The sequence below is a fragment of the Mycena indigotica genome, assembly GCF_014461135.1.
Source record: "Mycena indigotica strain 171206Taipei chromosome Unknown Mind.scaff0013, whole genome shotgun sequence".
In the NCBI taxonomy this organism is placed as follows: Eukaryota; Fungi; Basidiomycota; class Agaricomycetes; order Agaricales; family Mycenaceae; genus Mycena; species Mycena indigotica.
In genome coordinates this window covers 326,326-343,902 of record NW_023503012.1, presented here as the reverse complement: position 1 = coordinate 343,902, position 17,577 = coordinate 326,326, and the positions used below count along the sequence as shown (strand labels likewise).

Below are 17,577 nucleotides of genomic sequence, written 5' to 3'. Positions count from 1 at the left end.
CGCGTCTTTGCAGTTCTTGCGGGCCGCCCTGACGACACGAAGTATAAGGCCGCCACACATCGCGCCTATGAATCTCTAAGCCGCGCTGGGACTGCAGCTCAATTTCCGGCCTCATTCAAAAAGCATCGTCGCGGGCTCTATGCCGCTGTCAACGTCGGCATTTCTTATGGGCAAGGACAGGTGAAGCCCGGTTGGCTTCAAGGCGACTATTCGACAACTGCTGAAGCGCTGTTGGCCGACCCAGATGTCACGACCATGGCCACATTTGCTAGTGGTGAGTTGCGCCTTTGTCCTGATTCCCTGATTCACTGGCTTCATCGCAGCGGCGTTCGCATTCTGGGCCCCTCGACTTTATCAACACTACCTGGGCTATAACGCAAAACTTCACCTTCGACACCCCTTCGCCACCTCCGTTTTTTCCTGTGCAGCATTTAATTTCGGCCCAAATGCTTGGACTTTCAAACACAGGGATGTTTTGAATCTCCCGTTTGGATGGTGTGCGATTCAAGCACTGGGTCGTTTTGACCCGACCAAGGGAGGCCACTTGGTCCTCTGGGATTTGAAATTAATCATCGAGTTCCCTGCGGGGCTCTTTGGTTCTCGTTCCCTCAGCCACGCTAGCGCATTCTAATATACCTGTTGGGAAGGACGAGACGCGCGCCTCGTTCACTCAGTTCACAGCAGGTGGTCTGTTTCGTTTCGTTGACAATGGCATGAGGACGGAGGAAGAGTTTGAGCGGCAAGATCCAGCAGGTTTTGCCCAGATGTTGGCTGGAAGAGACGGTCGATGGAAGATGGGCATAGAGCTATGGAGTACTATAGATGAGCTACTCAGCAAAGCTAATAACAACGAATGACGATGCAAATACTCATTGTTAACTCAATTGTTAACTCAACCGTTAACTCAATTATTAACTCAGATGTCACGATGTTTTACTCACTACAGCTCCCTCCTTCGTCCGATTGTGCACATATTTTGTCAGTGGCCTTAGTACTGCAATACCTTCCAACAGAAGAACAACTGTGAGCATCGTCAAAGGACTGCGGAAGAAGCATTCGTTCACGCAATTCACTCATAGTGACGGTCACCGCAGTTGTTACTTATACTCTTGCTTCTAACTTTCATCTTCAAATCTTCAAATCCTCTTCACCTCTTCAACTCATGGCCCGGACACCTCCACCACGTTCTCCGTCGCCCGTTATCCGAGGCAGACGACGAACTAAGACGGGTCCACTTGCAGACAAACAGAGAGCAAGCTCTGCCAAGTGGCTAGCGGAGTCAGTATTCGCCTTCATCTTTTCATTTCGTCTATCTGATGTCTCCTCTCACAGTAACCTTGACGTCGGTCGCGAGCGTGCAAAAATGTCGATGCGGAAGTGCGTCTTCATCGTCATCCATCCTTGCTCCCTCATCTAACCCACGCTGTTTCTTAGGTATCGTGCGAGACTGAAAGCGGCGGGAGGAAAGGCCTTGAAGGAGGCAAAGAAGAAGGCTATAGAAGCCACGCAGCGGTACTACGCTAGGTGTGTGGCTAGCTGCTGTCAAAGGCTTACCGGACTGACAACCTACATTTAGGCAGGGAAATGCGCCGCTCAATCCTCGAAAGCGCAAGGATGTTGAGGACGAGTCTGATGAGGAGGAGCAGCAGGACACAGACGAGGAAGAAGAAGAAAGAGACGAGCTGGCCGACAATCCGCCAGACGAGGGCCACGAGGACGACCAAGGTGCTGAGGGTGCTGAAGGGGACCAGCTTTCCGACGACAATGCGCCAGATGTGCCAGACGAGGCAGGCTTCACTCGCGCGGACTACCACCGCTCTTTCGGTGCACACGCTGTCGAGATGAAAGCCGTTGTGATTGCTCGTCATCGCGCTTCAATCGCCAACAGCTCTGCCGCTGCTACGGCTGGTCCTTCAACTCCTGCAGCTGGCCCTTCCACACCAACATCCTCTTCCTCGCGAACTCCTGCAGCTGGCCCTTCCACACCAACCTCCTCGCGCCCACGTCCTTCGAAACTGTCGCCAATGCTTGGACCAACGTTTTCCTCCTCACGTCCACGACCTCGTCCCCCTCTTTCGCCAGCAAGCTCAAGAAGACCGAAGCATCACTCAGTGTCAACAATACGAGCATTGTTGCACCCTTCCTGGGGGTCAATTGCCCTCAGGCTGTCGACTTCGCCGTCATATGACGTTGTCGCCCACTTACGATGGACGTGGCGAGCTGGTGGAGGAGGGCGAAGGCCCATTGCTTTGCGATGCTTGCTTTGACCGCGAGCAGAGGCTTGACAACAGACGAGAGGAGTTCCGTGAGTGAATCCGGGGTCTTGGGAAGAACAAGGGGAAGAAGGGGCTGAAGGGCAAGACGAAGGAGACGAAGAAGAACGCCGAACCCCAAGCGGGCGCCGTTGTCGCTGGAGGACAGTTGAGGCAGCAGCTCTCGAACGGGCAGAGCGACGACGGGAAGTGCAGGAGGCACAAGGGGCACAAGAGCCTGCATCGCTGTCCGAGATACACAACGAGTCGGACCCGGAGGATACGGGGTCGAGCTTCCTCTATTTTTCCCTGATTCCGAATGATGGGTTGTTAACTCAATATCTACTTGCTTGCTCTGCTTTTACGTCGTCTCCTCGTAGTCTCTTACTGTATATTCGCCTACTTGTACATAGCATATCAACTATAGCATATTAGAGCCCATAAGATGCCTTGAAAAAAGAGTCTCTGGCAAATTTTATATTGTTAACTCAAATTCACACTTGGATTGTTAACTCAAATTGAATTCAGTGGTGCGACTGGGTTCTATTTGCAGCGGTCTCTCTATGGTCATTGGTAAAACTGGAAACGCCGAACATCTTCAGGGGTCTGCAAAACACTGAGCTCCCCTCCAATCAAATCTGCAATGGCTTTTGCCTCGGTTCTGAGCATCAATGAGTAAGGATTTGAAAATTTCTGAAAAGAAAACGCACTTGTTGTTGAATATCTTCCTATATAGAACGCCATATTGTGGAGATGGGAGCGGAATTGCTGGCTCTGGATGCTGACCATCGTGTGGGAGCTTCTTCTTGCTGGGCGAGCCAGCACGCAATTTGGTGGGGGAGCCAGCGCGTGATTTGGTGGGGGAGCCAGCGCGGGCGGTGCGAGCCTTCGGCTTTGGCTCTCCTTCAGCTTTCTCTTCATCGTCGTCAGAGGAGTAGGTGGCTATCCATGTCCCAGGACCGACAGGCTTCGTTTGGAAAATGTTGCTCGCTGGGGAATGATCCCAGCCACTCTTGCGGGGCGTTGCAGCAGGAGCAGGGGACCGGAGCGGAGGGAGGAAGCGCCGCCTCATTCGACAAATACTCGAGGAAGGCTTGATCTTTACGGAGATCATCCTTGACGAAAGGCTCGGCCTCTCTCAAGGCCTGTTCGAGTGCGGCATCGGTGGTGGGGAAGTTGTTGGGATAGAGGATGGGACCCGAGGGGACTGGTGTTTTGAGGGGTCGGGCCACCTTCCGGGGAGAGGACGGCACAGACATGAATGCCGGGAGGAAGAAATGATCACGAGATCTCGTTTGGTCACAGTAGGTGACACGTTACTTTTCACCTGCTTGTTTTGTCTTCGCACTATGCCCAGCCAAGAATCCGCCCACGCTGCGCGCAACGCCGACCGACAGGCCCAGCCCCTCCGCAAGAAGCCGGGCAAGAAGACCCTCACCGACACCGAAATCGCGTCCCGAAAAAATTGCGCTCACAGAGAGACAAGAGGAGGAGCAAAGGCTCAAGGACGACCACAAGTTCTTTACCGAACGCGAGGAGACGATAGCTCGGCTTTGCCGCGAATTCCCCAGCCGCACAGAAGACTACATCCGCTCAAACATCTGCAGCGCCCTGCAGACCAAAAAACCACGAGCACCCAACATATGGAATATCTATTCAAGCATCAAGTCGAAGGAGGACCCAAGTGTGTGATTACTCCTGCGCCTACCCACACCTCTGACCGCCATTTCACAGAGTTGGACCTCAAGGAAATCCATGCAAGAATCAAGAGGGAGATGGAGAAGGAAGGGGTCAGCAAGGTGGAGGAGCTCTTTACGGAGGAGGAGGTCAAGGAGATGAGAAAAAACGCACTGGAGAACAGGGAGGTGCAGCAGCATGGGCCTCGCCTTACCGAGGCTTCCAACGTGAGCGATGTGAATCGCACCGTTGGAAACACATCTGTTCGTGTAAGTGCTGTTTCTATTAACTTGTTTCACTGGCTGACATCCTTCAAGCAGAACGCTCTATATCGATCGGACGGGGCCCGCACTTTTGGGCTCTGTTCTAAAGGCAACCCAGGCGACGCCGCAATGTCGCACTTCTTCGCCAGCGGGGAGCCGAAAAGTTTGTCATCGAAGTCTTGGGAATGTCGCATATGGAGCTATCCAAGAGATTTGCGGGGTGGGCTCAGGCTCAGAAGAATGGTGCGTTAAAGGCGTATTGTTTTTGATTTTTCCTAATACATCTCAAGGCCCTGGTGAGGCGCGAGACCTTGTCGGAATCCGGAGCGAGATCGTTGGCCTCATTAACGAAGGCTTGCGAAAGATCACAACGGACCCAAAAGTCAAGATGTATTACAAGCATTATGACTACGCCATCCGCTTCAAACACCACGTTCAACTCGTAGGGATCCCTGGCGTCGACGATGGCAACGCACCGCAAAAGTCCCTCTCTGGATATATCAAATCCATGTCCTTCGTGAAATTCGGATCGCACCGGGGCGGAGCGATGCGATGGGAGATGATGAAGCCAGCCGATGTTAAAGCATTGGACGACAAGATTTGTCAAATGCAAGCTGATGGTTCCCTTCGACTTGAGGAAACGATCAGACGCCAATAAGCCGCGTGGTCCTTGGAAGAAGAAGGCGAAGTCTGCGGAAACGATCGACGAGGACGAGGACGAGGAGGATTTCAGTGAGGACGAGGATGAATGGGGTGGTATTCCATTCCAGGAGGAAGAGGATGGGAGTGGTGTTCAACCTGCACCGGCAGCGGCAGAAACAAGCACGGAAGATGATGGCGAGGAAGACCCGCGCCCTGCTGGGGCAGATGTACCGACCCAGCAGTCGATGATGGGCGAGTTTTCCATCGTTAATATGGGAACGGGAGGGGCCGTGGAGAACGCAGATGAAGTGGCAGGCGGAGGCGTGGAGAATCAAGATGAGGTAGCAGGCGGAGGCATGGAGAACCAAGATGAAGTGGCAAGCGGAGGCGTGGGGAATCAAGATGAAGCAGGAGGAGAGGGCGAGCAAACGGGGGGTGAGGCAGTCAAGACCAAACCAAGACCCAAGCCGAAACCCAAGGCGAAGGGGGCAAAAGGAGGAAAGCGAAAGTCGGCTGAAGCCATCGATGGACCACCTCAGAAGAAGCAGAAGGTGATTTCTGCTCCTGCAAAGCGTCAACCTAGGCCACCCCCTTCTCCACGAGTTCTTCCTGGTCGTGGTGCAAAGGATAATGCAGTCGAATTCATTGCGGGTGTTGCCATGTCGCTCAGAAAGTAGAATGGACCAGATAATAGATATTGAGTTAACAATAGGCACAGTATGACTTGGAGAGTGTAGTATCTTGCCAAAAAATGAACTATGAGACCAGTCCAGTACTTGTTTTCCAAGCAATATGTCTCCGGCATCATTTGTTTTTTCAGTCAAAATTGAGTTAACAACCATACGTAGTGGCAGAGTGAGTTAACAAGAATGGGTCATATCAGAAGAAAGAACTCATTTCTGGCAATGAGACTTGTCCTATCCATGTTCTCTAATCAATATACATCATTTATTTTTTTAGTCAAAATTGAGTTAACAACCATACGTAGTGGCAGAGTGAGTTAACAAGAATGGGTCATATCAGAAGAAAGAACTCATTTCTGGCAATGAGACTTGTCCTATCCATGTTCTCTAATCAATATACAACTTTTATTTTTTTCAGTCAAAATTGAGTTAACAACCATACGTAGTGGCAGAGTGAGTTAAGAAGAATGGGTCATATCAGAAGAAAGGACTGATTTCTGGCAATGAGACTTGTCCTATCAATGTTCTCTAATCAATATACAACTTTTATTTTTTTCAGTCAAAATTGAGTTAACAACCATACGTAGTGGCAGAGTGAGTTAACAAGAACGCGTCATATCTCGACAATGAACGTGTTTTTTCCGGTGAAACTTGTACTGCCCGTGCTTTCCCATCAATACGCAACTTTTTTATTTTTTTGAAAAATTACATCATCAACTTGAGTTAACAAGAACGCGCTATATCTCAGCAACGAACGCGATTTGAGTGGTGCCATCTATACGGCACGTGTTCTTTTTTGATTCCCCAACTTTTAATTTTTTGAGTCGGGGGGCGGGCAGGGGCGGGCGGGGGGGCGGGCGGGAGGGCGGGACAGCGGGCGGGAGGGTCGGCCGGGCAAGCGGCGCACACGCGGGCCTAAATGTGATGGAAATCTACTGTATTACATCATATCTATCAAATACACGTGGTCCCGTGCCAAACGGACAAATTGAGGCTCGCTGTGCTCAACGACGTCGAGCACAGCGAGCGCGGGGGGCGGGCTGTCAACGGCGACAGGCCGGGACAGCCGCGGAACATGCGGCGTCAACGGTCGCCACGGCGTTGACAGATGGCGTTGATGTTGATGGGGTTGACGTCACATCGCGCTGATGGTAACGATGGCGGGGTCGGGGCAGCGAGCGGCGGGGGTGACGGCGGGGTGACGGTGGGCAAGGGCCGGGCCAGTGACCGCCAGTGAGCGGTCTCCCCCGCTGAGAAGAGCAGCGCGCTAAGGTAGAATTAGCGGGGGTGCCCTACAGTGCTCTATTTCTCTCTAGTTAGAGGGTCAGCGTGGGGGGTCCTGACCCTCTAACTAGAGAGAAATATGGTGCACTATAGGTGCGTCTGATCCTCGCTTGAGAAATGCAGATCATATGATTCCACGACTCCTCCGTGCTTGACCGAAGTGTGAGTACTGCACAAGCAGAGCCTGTAGAACCGCAACATACTGTCTTTTGGTACGCCAAGTCCACCAGACAATTCGTATGATTATTTTTGCAGTGGTAATCGGAGGCGACATGGACAGCTCGAGCTTGAATGCCGCACTTCCAGGACCCACAAAAGACGGAAACAACAGTTTCTCTTCGTGAACCGTGGCCTACGGGTGGCTGTCCAGCTATACGAACCAAGGAAAATCCTTATGTAACGCAACTCGGAACCGCCGATGCACCCACTATTAGCAGGTTGAAAATCCCGGTTAGCGCCGCATAAAGTGGGGGGGAATGATTGCACCTCGTGGGGGTCTACTCTAGGCTGTAGCCGGTCCGGTCGCGACGCTCGCTCGTCTGTAGCGAGGCAAGCTGTCTGGAAGACAAGGCGGAACCGCCGCTGCACCGGCTGGGTTAGCGAAAGTAGGATATGCTTGCAGTGGATACTCACATGTGGCCACCGTCATGCGGGCGACGTACTATTAAATAGTTCCATTTGATTTTGGACTATAGTAGTAGCCCACCTCCACTGCTTTGAGCTCCTCTGGCAATTAGAACGCTCGGAGCCGCCGATAGATCGAAACTTTATGGAGCCTGGCATGCCCCGGTCGCCAGTAGGTAATTTTGAGCGCCTGGAGCTTACTGGGGCCGCAAGGGCAAGCTTTCCATTGCGAATAGAAGTTTAGAGCGATGAAAAATTGAAGGTGGAAGATGAAGGTTCTCAGGATTCGCTCGGAGCCATTGCCAATACCGGTGGAAGGCGTAGAAATTGTCTTGCACTTTAGCATTAGACAGTATGTACACGCAGGTTTCAGGGCCTGTGGTTGGTGAGGTGATGGCGGTGTGACCGTGACACCGCCTCGACACTGATTTTCAGCAAATATTTGCCGGCCTCCCAAGTTTGCTCGATAAGTATCTCTTCAAGCGTTTATATCTGGGCTGAAGTAATGGTAAATTCAGACTACAATAAAACAAGAAATTGTCACTGAGATAACTCGCTTTGGTATTTCAGAGTCTTTACTACTCCTAGGCTTATTGACCCGCTGGAAGTTTCTGTCATACTCTGATCGTCTACGAACGAGTTCTCGTTCTGTTTCCACTGAGCGGACCCGTCCAACGCTCCCTCAAGGACAAAAAGTGACCACGAAATTGGCTTTCTTGTTTGCATCGCAGAACCACAGGGCAGTGCCGCTGCCCTCGTCATACGCGTATACGTACGAGTCGCGGCAGCCGCCCTTGAAGTAGGCGTATTCGGCGACCCCGGAGGCGGGGCAGGTGGCGGCTAGGTTGTGGGAGCCTGTGCAGCAATTGGGTGAATCGGCTGCGGTTGGCATGAAATTCCACTTCGAAGTCGAGAAATCAACGGATGGTAATCATACCTGGGTTTCCGTCGAGGTTCGCTGCACAGGCGCTCAGACATCCGATAACTTTGCCGCCAGCGTCAGTGCGCCGGAGCTGGGCAGGGCCTTGAACAAGCATTAATATGTTGGTTGGACAACTTGAACGCAGCGAAACACACAGTTGGGATTGAGGTCAGCGCGACACGACGGCACGCCACAGCCGACATTATTGGTGATCTCAACGGGGATGTTGAATCCATCGACGAGGGAAACGTCGTAGTTGTCCTGGTTGCCGCTGCCAGAGAGGGTGAATTCAGCCACGGTCGCCGGGGGGACACCCTGTCACGAGCATAATGAGAATGTGTTTCCGCTTGTGCGTGAATCACGTTCGATGAAGCTACTTACAGTGCCAGTATGAGGATCACAGAGTAGCCCGCCGTTGCATCCACCAGTGGCGCACGAATTCGGCCCAGGATTGGCGGAAAAGTTGCATTTTGTGCGGCCCTGTTCTGTTCAGCCAAGAGAAGTGATGGGAGGGAAAGACATACCCAAATTCTCCCTGATTGCCAATTGTCCGGGACGGAGAAGGAGACAGACGATCCTGGCGGGGCTTCCCATCTGCATCGATTGTGAATCACAAGCAGAAAAGAAATGGTCCGAGGACAAACCCAGTTGGTTGGTTGGGGATCGCGCTGCCCACGTTAAGGTCCGTGAAAATCGCCGGCCTGCAGAATGAAGTCTGGGATCTAATAAGCTGGCAAGCACTGACCAGACCGTATACGAGCAGCTGTTTTTTACGGTGAACGTCCGAGCAGCAGCAGCGGTTGCGAGGATAAGAGACAGGAAACAGTTGGTGATCATCGCGAGTTGGAAGCCGTTGCTGGAGAAACTTGAATGAGAGTGCTTGGGCACTCTGTTGGCCTCTTATACTTTTCGTTTTGAAGTACACACCATCCACGGGATTGCTGGTCATGCTCCGCTTGGACGTTGTTGCCAGACTTGCTCCTCCATACCATGCGCACGACCCTGGCAGGGAGGAGCGGTGCATATTGTCGTCCTTCTCACTGCGTTATGAACATGCCAGTGTTTGTCGGGCTGAGCTCTTCCCTCCAAAGTTTGTCGACGGGCACAAATGAACTCATTCTTGAAGAAATTTATGTTTATGGTTGAAAGACTGTCGTTGAACGGCGGAGGACAACTTGAAATCAGTCAGCCAGAGTAGAAACATTGTATAAGCCAGGGACTTGAGACACAGCTTAAACGGCACGTTCCCAATTAGGGACACTGGAGCTTTCGATAGTTTCCAAGAGGTAGTTGAAGGCCGCCGGAGGGAGTCAGGTGTTGTTCCTGATTCCAGGCACATGATAAAGAGTGCGTACGCGCGGTCGACTCGGAAGTAGGGTTTCAGCAATTTCCTACTTTCGCTGCAATGACTTGGTCGGCATCTGCAGAGTCGAAGTCAAGTTGGCGCGATTCACGTGTTCTGTCAGCCGTGACTAGCGTGACTGCACATGAAGAATGTGGAGCAGTCAATTTGCTTTGGCTTGAAAGTGACTGATGTCCCAGTCGAAATCTGTCTTCGTCTATTCTACAGCCAAATTACAAGTGAATAGTAGGTACAACGAGCCTATCAGGATGCGCGGCACCTTCTGTAGCGGATTAGCAGCAGTATGGATACAGTAGGTATATGATATGCGTGCAGTGTCATTTGTGGTGTTTTTCGTAAGTGAGCATGCGAGAGTCCAAACGGGGAAGGAAATGTGATGCTACAGAGTCCCAAAACGAGCAAGGGAATTATTATGGGAGGGAGGGTAATAAAGGTTCGTGAGTTAGACGCGCGCACCAACGACGCGGGGACCGAGCATAACGCCACCAGTCATGACGCGAGTAACACCGCCAGTGTAGATGTAAGCAGTTGTCTTGGGTTTGTTGCTGTTTTGGCTAGCCCTGGGACGGGGAGCAGCGACGAAGATGGGCGCTTTGGGTGCTGGACGGTTGGCCATCATCGCACGACGAGCGGGGGGGACATAAACTGCTGGCTTTGGCTTCTCCTCGACTTTGACAGGAGGGAAAACGAAAGCAGGTTCTACGGGTGAAAGCGGCGGGGAGCTGGGGGCAGTGCTGGGTGTCGATATACTCTCTTCATCTGAGGAAAAGTCCGAGTCAGCGTCGTAATCAGAGGCCTCAGAGTCAGAGTCCTCATCCTCTTCATCGCTGCTGGAGCAAAAGCGGAGAGGGCTAGGACGGTGGACAGCAGCATTCGGCAACGGAACACGGCGCTGAGACGGAACAGTTCGGCCACGGACTCGCAGTTGAGCGGAAAGCAGGGCGGCACGAAGCTGGGTGGTGGTCTTGCTAGTGGTGATAGCAACTTTGGGTTGGGTGGAAGAAACGAAGCGCCTGCTGAGGTTCCAGATATCGACTACACGTCCTTGTCCAAGGCGGACTTTGGCGTACCCATGGCCAAAGAACAACAAGACCTTGTCGGTCGTGGCGTTGTTGACCAGAGCAGCAAACCAGTCCGCCCAAGCAATGCCGGAAGCCTCGGCAGCAGCTTTAATGGGTGATGGGGCAGAGCTGGGGGTCAGGACATAGGTAGATGTGGGGGAAGTAGCAAAGGCACTGGTGAGGATGACATGCGCAGTCGTGATGGCCGTCGTCGAGAATGTCTTCTTGCCGAACGAGGTCGAGGCAGAGGAAGAGTTGGCGAGGAGGGGCCGGATAAGGAAAGCAACGGCGTGCGAGATGGCAGCGTTGAAAGCGGGTGAAGACATGGTTTTTGTGGTGTCAAAGTTCAAAAAAAGTGAGGCACAAAAAGGTTGTCCGTCTGCAAACAAAATCAGCGCGAGTCAACTAGTAGGAAAGATGAGGACGTACCAAGGAGAAAAGATCAAGGTAAGGCTGGTGGTCGTTGAAAAAAAGAATGCGTAAAAGGTGCGTAGAGCGAGCGTTGAAACGGTTAGGCGTGTGTGGGCGCGAGAACGAGTGCGTGGGTCGTAAACAGACGAAGAGCGGGAGTAAGCGAAAGTGAGCGAAGACGACTGGGTCTGGCTTTCCATCTCATCCGCCTCCACTTCTTATACGCGTCGCGTGCGCTTGGGAAGATGCCTCGGCAGTCACGAGGCGTCACAGAGAACAATAACCTCGACGCTGATGCGCATCACTGTCCTTGTTCTTTGCGCAATTGTCCTACCCCAAATCGGTGGGCCATTGTATTTTCTGTTGCCATCCGAGCATGCTGGGTGGATGATGCGCCGTAAAGCCCTTGTTCCATGTAATATTAGCCTTCACTTAGGGCTAGACAATTGTTTGGTTGCTGGTATCGGGTTCTGGAATGGAAGGGACGGCACGGTGTCACTCAGACGATGTCTAGCGAGCAATTCTAGCCTCGCAATCATGTCCAGATGTGTGCTCCAGCGGAGCTCTCTGTCAACCAAACCTCGTCATCGGCTTGGCGCATCTGATGCGCCGGTCCAGGCACGTGATGTACTGAGCTTCGTCTTTCACTCCCGCGTGTTCGGCGCACGCTAATGCTGGGACTGCGTCCACGGAAAACCATAATCTCTGTGCTCCTGCTCACTGGACTGGTTTGTCTGCATTCTATGCCTCTGGTCGAGCCATGTTCTGACTCTGCGATAGATTTCTGTGTATCTTTATTTTGACGACGCCATCCCTTCCCCTCCATTCGGAACCTTCGACACCTCCAATGGCCAGTTAACCCGGAACATCACTTTTAGCCAGCCACCCTACCATGCTGGTGTACCTCAGAAATACTACAACACCGCCAACTCAACGCGTCGGGCGTCCGCTGCTATCGTCGTTCTTTGTGCGTCTACCCTTTGGCATACCTCATCCCTCTTGTCCTCTAACAATCCCTGAGCCAGGCCAGAATCACCACATTCCTAGCATCCTCGCAAGTATGGCGCTCTTCGAGGAAAAGTTCAATGTCAAGTATGGATACCCATACGTCTTCCTCAACGACGTAGAGTTCACGGATGAATTCAAAGCGTGTGTCATACCCTCCGTTTACTACTCTTTACCCAATATGAACCAGAAATATCACCGCCGCTACTCACTCCCGTGTTGAGTTCGGGCTTGTACCCCGAGAGCACTGGGTCCAACCATCGTGGATAGATGAAGAACGGGCAGCAAAGGCACGAAAAAAGCTGGCTGCAGGTCATGTCTTATATGGCGGTAAGCCTACATCGTCCGTCTTGAGCGAAACTTGACCTTGTTTCTAGACAGCGTATCGTGTGCATAGCTAGCCTCGTTCTAAGACGATGTTGAATGGGCCATAGGTATCGGAACATGTGTCGCTTCCAATCTGGGGTACGTCGATGCACCATAGCTTGAACTCTTGACTGAATGGTCATCGCGTAGTTCTTCTTCCGCCATCCCCTATTACAGCAGTACAAATGGTATTGGCGGTAAGTCAACTTCCTTATATCCTTTCTCTCTTACTCACTGGAACAGGATCGAGTAAGTTCCATAGTGTCCATCTAATACTCATTTGAATGACTTGCAGGCCCGATGTCAAGTTTTTCTGCGACATCGACTTCGACCCGTTCCTCTTCATGGAAGGGGAAGACAAGAAATATGGTGTGTGGCCTCGTTGCTCGCTTTCTTCAGTGTTCCCGATGTGACACCAGCATTCACAATATCCATGCCCGAAAATCGCAAAACAGTTCGCACATTATGGCCCATTGTGAAAGGTTAACTCGTTCCCCCATTTATGCTGCTGCATTACTAAGCAACCGCTATACAGAATTCATCGCTAACAATCCATCGCTCCTTGCGGACGACAATTCTCTTGACATGCTCACAGCCACGACCAAGGGTGGGGCGTATTGGAATATGTGTCATTGTATGCTTTCCTTTCATGACTACAGTATATGCTCTTAGTGAAACGACTGGAGTCTGGAGCAACTTCGAGATCGCGGACCTCGATTTGTGGAGAAGCGATGAATACCTGAAATTCTTCAACTTTCTCGATTCAAAAGGGGTGCGTCAAGCTCACTACTGGTCTTGCTTCAAGTTAATCAGATGTCTCTAGGGATTTTACTATGAGGTCAGCCAGACGCCATGATGCTTTTTGGAGATGATTTGACAAGAGATAGCGCTGGGGAGATGCGCCAGTCCACACATTTGGTGCAGCCATGTTTGTCAGGAAGGACCAGATTGTACGTTTATTCACTTCCATTCTGTCGCTTGGCTTTTTACCAAGTTGGCTAGCACTTCTTCAATGAAATTGGTGTGTTCAGGATCTGTCTTTTGCGGCGCACATTGCTGATATGAAGGGCAGGTTATTGGCACATTCCATATACCCATTGTCCCTCTGGGGCCGCACATTCAAGAGGGCGATGCACTTGCGAGGAAAAAGATAGCATGGGTGTGTTTTTTGGATGACTTTTTTTCTCATAGTATAATCGTCTGGATAGACCGGCATGGCTGGTCGTGCTTACGCCACTACGACGCCCTGTTTAATGCTTCTCAAAGTCCATGATCTATATATTTTGGATTGTCTAAAGTAAAGTAAAGAGTCCATTTGCTGATGCTTTGCGCAATATCTAATCTATGTTTAGTGCTACTTTTGTCCATGAAGGGGTCGTTATAGGCATCATGCGACCTCACAAGAGGCCACCGCGGGCACCACCGCCTGGCGCGAAGTGTGCGAGCCCGTCGCTTGGCTGCTTGGGGACGGCAACGTTGACAGTGGGCGAGGGTTTCGAATCGGTTGGGTGCAAAAGACGATCAATCATCGCGGACAGCCTGTTGCTTGTTTTGTGGTGCGACACGCGAGAAGCGGGACGCTAGAAGAGAAAGTGAGGATCAGAAGATAGACCTAATACCGAAAAACACGGCATACTGAAGGCGCGGGTGTTGCTGGTTGCGATGTATATGGCGATGGAGCCGACTTTTTGGAGCTCGCAGCCTATAAACAATTGAATCAGAGTCACTCGGCAGACTAGACAGTAATACGAACAGCAAGCTGACTAATGGCGACGGTTTCAAAGTCCTGGGTGAACATTCTGAGTAATAGTATGGAGTGAAGTTTCAAGTGGTCGAGGAAGGGATGTCAAAGCTGCGAGACACTGCAGTGGAATGTCCTTTCCAACCCACTATAAGCCAGCTTAAATACTCCTACCTCCATTCCACCTCCCGAGCTCCGGAAAATTTTCGAACCCTCGTTCAGTAGTCCTGACACACAAACGTTCACATCCCAAACTGTGCGACCGACCGTCCGACGTCGGTTGTATTGTCGGGCTGTGTCGGTTATGCTCCGTTTCTGACTCCCCGAATTTTTTTTTGCGCTTGGACCATGTGCGTTCGGAAGCAAGTTGCCCCGGGCCCGGCCCGGCCCGTCTCTCCGCTCGGCGATCAGGGTAGCCGATCTTATCTCTTATCTGATCGTTTTTTTTTTTTACAAATTAAGGATAAATACGCGAATACAGGGAAGTACAAGGCACAGCGACTACACAAGGAATACACACAACCAGGGCCTTTGGTCAGTAACACGGTTTCCCGATCGAGAAGTTAAAACGCCGCAGGCTTCCTCATATCCATCAGCTCAGGCTCATCAGTTGTAGTGGTGACATCAACGGTGATTCCTTTGCTTGTCCCCCGACTGTAGTTGGTATTTTTCGACTAAGGAGGAAGGCAAAAGTTGGTCTAGATTTCTCTGGCAGGGAGCCAAGACGCTTACCCAAGGCGAAAATGTCCGGAAGCCCTCAGTGAGCGTGCTGAACGTGAGAAGACCATTGGACGTTGTTCCTGGCCGCGGACGATCACGAAGCTCGCGCAGGACAGAGCGTGAGTTGAGGCTAAGAACCCGTGATTTCCCCCGAAAGCCGTGCTATCGCCGAACATACCTGGCCAAGAGAGAGTTCGAGAACACTAGACAGACAGATGAGGCCAAGGACAAAGATTGACAGATTTTGGTTTGCTTACTGCGTGCTTCGAGGGTGGAAAAGGCGATCCAGATGACTGTGGTAGAAATAAACATCGTTCCAACGTTAGAGTATTTGACGCATACAATTATTTGGCATAAGATGGAACTGTAAATGTGAATGAGCAAGTACAAAGAAATTGCCAAGATGTCATACCAGAATGACAGTCGCCAGCGAGAATGAACTTGGACGAAATTAGTGGTTATTATTCCATGTAAAGCTGAGACTTACCATGTCAGCATTCCAGTTTCTATAATTGCCGTGAATTGGTAGCTAACGACTGCCTCTAGTCAACGAGACGCACCGATAGACCACATAATAATTTTGTCTAAGAACGCCGTTGTGCTAAAATTCACCGTCAAGATTGGTGAATGAAACAGACGCAATCTACTGACGATTTGTGCACGTTCTTCCTTTGCTGGAAAAGGAGGTAGACAAGCGCGCTCGTAATGGTGACGTCTTCGACGGCGCTCAGACTCCACATGGCGATACCGAGCCACTGCCACTTGGTGCCAAACTCGGTGACGGACTTGACGTTGAGGCCGACGGAGAAGAGGGTCGTCCCCAGACCGAACCGCACAAGCGAGAGCGTGTAAGTGAAGGCGGGGATGATGCGTGACTTGGAGAGGACCCAAATTCGATAGGAAAAGAACACTTGGACTAGAGTGTGGGTTGTAAGATTAGTATGAAACAGCGGTAACTTAGTGGAGCGAACTAACCGTACACTGCGATGATGACGGTGATTTCGATGTACCCAATGATTGACCGAGGAGGGCGGGCGAGGAGCAGTTCAGGATGGCCATAGTCATTTATTAACAAGGTATACAATGTGTGGCAGACTGTGCCAGTGTGCGCTGATTCGGCCATCCTTTACAAAGAGCTGAGTTGAGTCGAATAGGACTGCGTGGAGGCCAAACAAACCAAATGAAGCAAACGGAGAACTTGATCATCCAATGGTCATCCGGAAACCTCGTCGAGTAGATATATGCCTGAAGCGAAGAAATTAGGACATTTTACACCCAAATCAAGGTCTACATGCCTGGACACAAGTGACACCGTACAGGATCTGCGGGTCCCCCGTCAGTAGAGGTTAAGAAGAGGAGAATGGTAGCGCCGCACGCAACCGCAAAGAGTCCCGACGAGCATCGCGCCTAGATAACGACATTTTAGTCAGCAATAATATCACAGCTTGAGGTGGCTTTGCTGACCCAGAGTGGGATTGGGATCGAATGCCTGCGCAGACATTGTTGAAGGAAAGGACAACTGCGAAGACGATGCAGATAGACCGAGGTCTATAAGAGGAACTTGGTCGTGAAGTACGAAGGAGCGGGAACGTGGGACCAATGGAGAGCATATCAGTATCTTTCTGATTGCTTGCGATCACCCGGAACCATCCTGTCCGTGGATATTTTTGAGTGCCATGGGAAGGAAACTCTTCTTGGGCTCCTTGGAATTGTGCTCGGCGTATTCAGCGCAGCGTAGTCTCAACAGACAAGACAGACAAGACATCTGAGTGTATGGGGCATTCGAGTTTGTGAGATCCGCGGGAAGCTTTCCTTGGCAATGGCGTAGGCAGCGGAACAGAAGCAATAATAGCTGTCAATGATAGAAAACTTTAACTAGGAGCGCATGCGCTACTGACGTTGCTTGAGCAGTTGGTCAATGTCAAAGCGGTGCAATGAACACTGTTTACATCGAGCCACCGTCAGCACAAAGAGTCAGACCATCAGGTTGGCGCCGGATTATCTCGTTACGGAAAGTCGGACGCCACGAAGTTTTGATACAGCCTGGTTGGACATAAGTTCAAGAAGTTCAGTCAGAGAATCCATCACTTCAACGGAGAGTGCGCCTCGACAGTTTGCGACGACGCGGAGCTACCATCAGCCTCAGTGGGATAACACCGTTGGCTACATCAGGCAGATCGTATCAGCAATTCCCTTCGAAGTTCAAGTTGGCCCTCGTCAAGGAACTCAACCCAGTGTGTTGCAATTGGCTGTTTACACCTCGAGTTGCGGCGAGGGCGCCCCCTACGGCGTCGAGCGGTATTTTGACATTTTGAAGAACTTGAAAGAAGAATCGTCATCATGAGATTCCCCACTTCTTTGCGATCGCGACGAGCGCCGTATGCCATGCTTACAGCGCCGGTCACCGAAGTTGCCAGAGAGTAAAGCAAGTCAAATAGAGGAGAGGCAAAGAGCCAAAAAAAACGTACTAGTAGACCTGTCCTTGAAATATGTAGTTTCCAGTCATTTCCGTCAAATCGTCATGCTGCCTCAGCGCTACTTGCGTGGAGTTAATGTGGTGCCC

General features: G+C 51.3%; 4 protein-coding genes across 4 annotated transcripts; 1 reads left to right on the top strand and 3 right to left on the bottom strand.

Moving 5' to 3' along the window:
* Positions 1-8,107: 8,107 nt before the first annotated feature.
* MIND_01259900 (Thaumatin-like protein) lies at positions 8,108-9,277 on the bottom strand (the record flags this gene model as incomplete). Its single annotated transcript, XM_037369083.1, has 8 exons — positions 8,108-8,304; positions 8,363-8,449; positions 8,503-8,662; positions 8,729-8,827; positions 8,872-8,941; positions 8,992-9,048; positions 9,093-9,226; positions 9,275-9,277. The coding sequence occupies 8 exons, from the start codon at positions 9,275-9,277 to the stop codon at positions 8,108-8,110; spliced, it is 807 nt and encodes a 268-aa protein (XP_037214289.1).
* An 875-nt stretch (positions 9,278-10,152) lies between these two features.
* On the bottom strand, positions 10,153-11,097 carry MIND_01259800 (uncharacterized protein; the record flags this gene model as incomplete). Its single annotated transcript, XM_037369082.1, has 1 exon — positions 10,153-11,097. One exon carries the CDS (start codon positions 11,095-11,097, stop codon positions 10,153-10,155), a length of 945 nt encoding a protein of 314 aa, XP_037214288.1.
* A 756-nt stretch (positions 11,098-11,853) lies between these two features.
* MIND_01259700 (Glycosyltransferase family 15 protein) lies at positions 11,854-13,826 on the top strand (the record flags this gene model as incomplete). Its single annotated transcript, XM_037369081.1, has 16 exons — positions 11,854-11,910; positions 11,963-12,149; positions 12,208-12,331; positions 12,378-12,517; positions 12,565-12,576; positions 12,622-12,652; positions 12,704-12,802; positions 12,849-12,922; positions 12,973-13,035; positions 13,089-13,187; positions 13,240-13,325; positions 13,377-13,391; positions 13,441-13,503; positions 13,556-13,574; positions 13,626-13,712; positions 13,762-13,826. 16 exons carry the CDS (start codon positions 11,854-11,856, stop codon positions 13,824-13,826), a joined length of 1,221 nt encoding a protein of 406 aa, XP_037214287.1.
* Positions 13,827-14,857: 1,031 nt separating this feature from the next.
* MIND_01259600 (uncharacterized protein) lies at positions 14,858-16,515 on the bottom strand (the record flags this gene model as incomplete). Its single annotated transcript, XM_037369080.1, has 14 exons — positions 14,858-14,968; positions 15,027-15,144; positions 15,193-15,217; positions 15,272-15,307; positions 15,357-15,378; positions 15,427-15,454; positions 15,502-15,520; positions 15,575-15,615; positions 15,666-15,930; positions 15,990-16,138; positions 16,192-16,259; positions 16,310-16,336; positions 16,390-16,421; positions 16,479-16,515. 14 exons carry the CDS (start codon positions 16,513-16,515, stop codon positions 14,858-14,860), a joined length of 978 nt encoding a protein of 325 aa, XP_037214286.1.
* Positions 16,516-17,577: the final 1,062 nt, after the last annotated feature.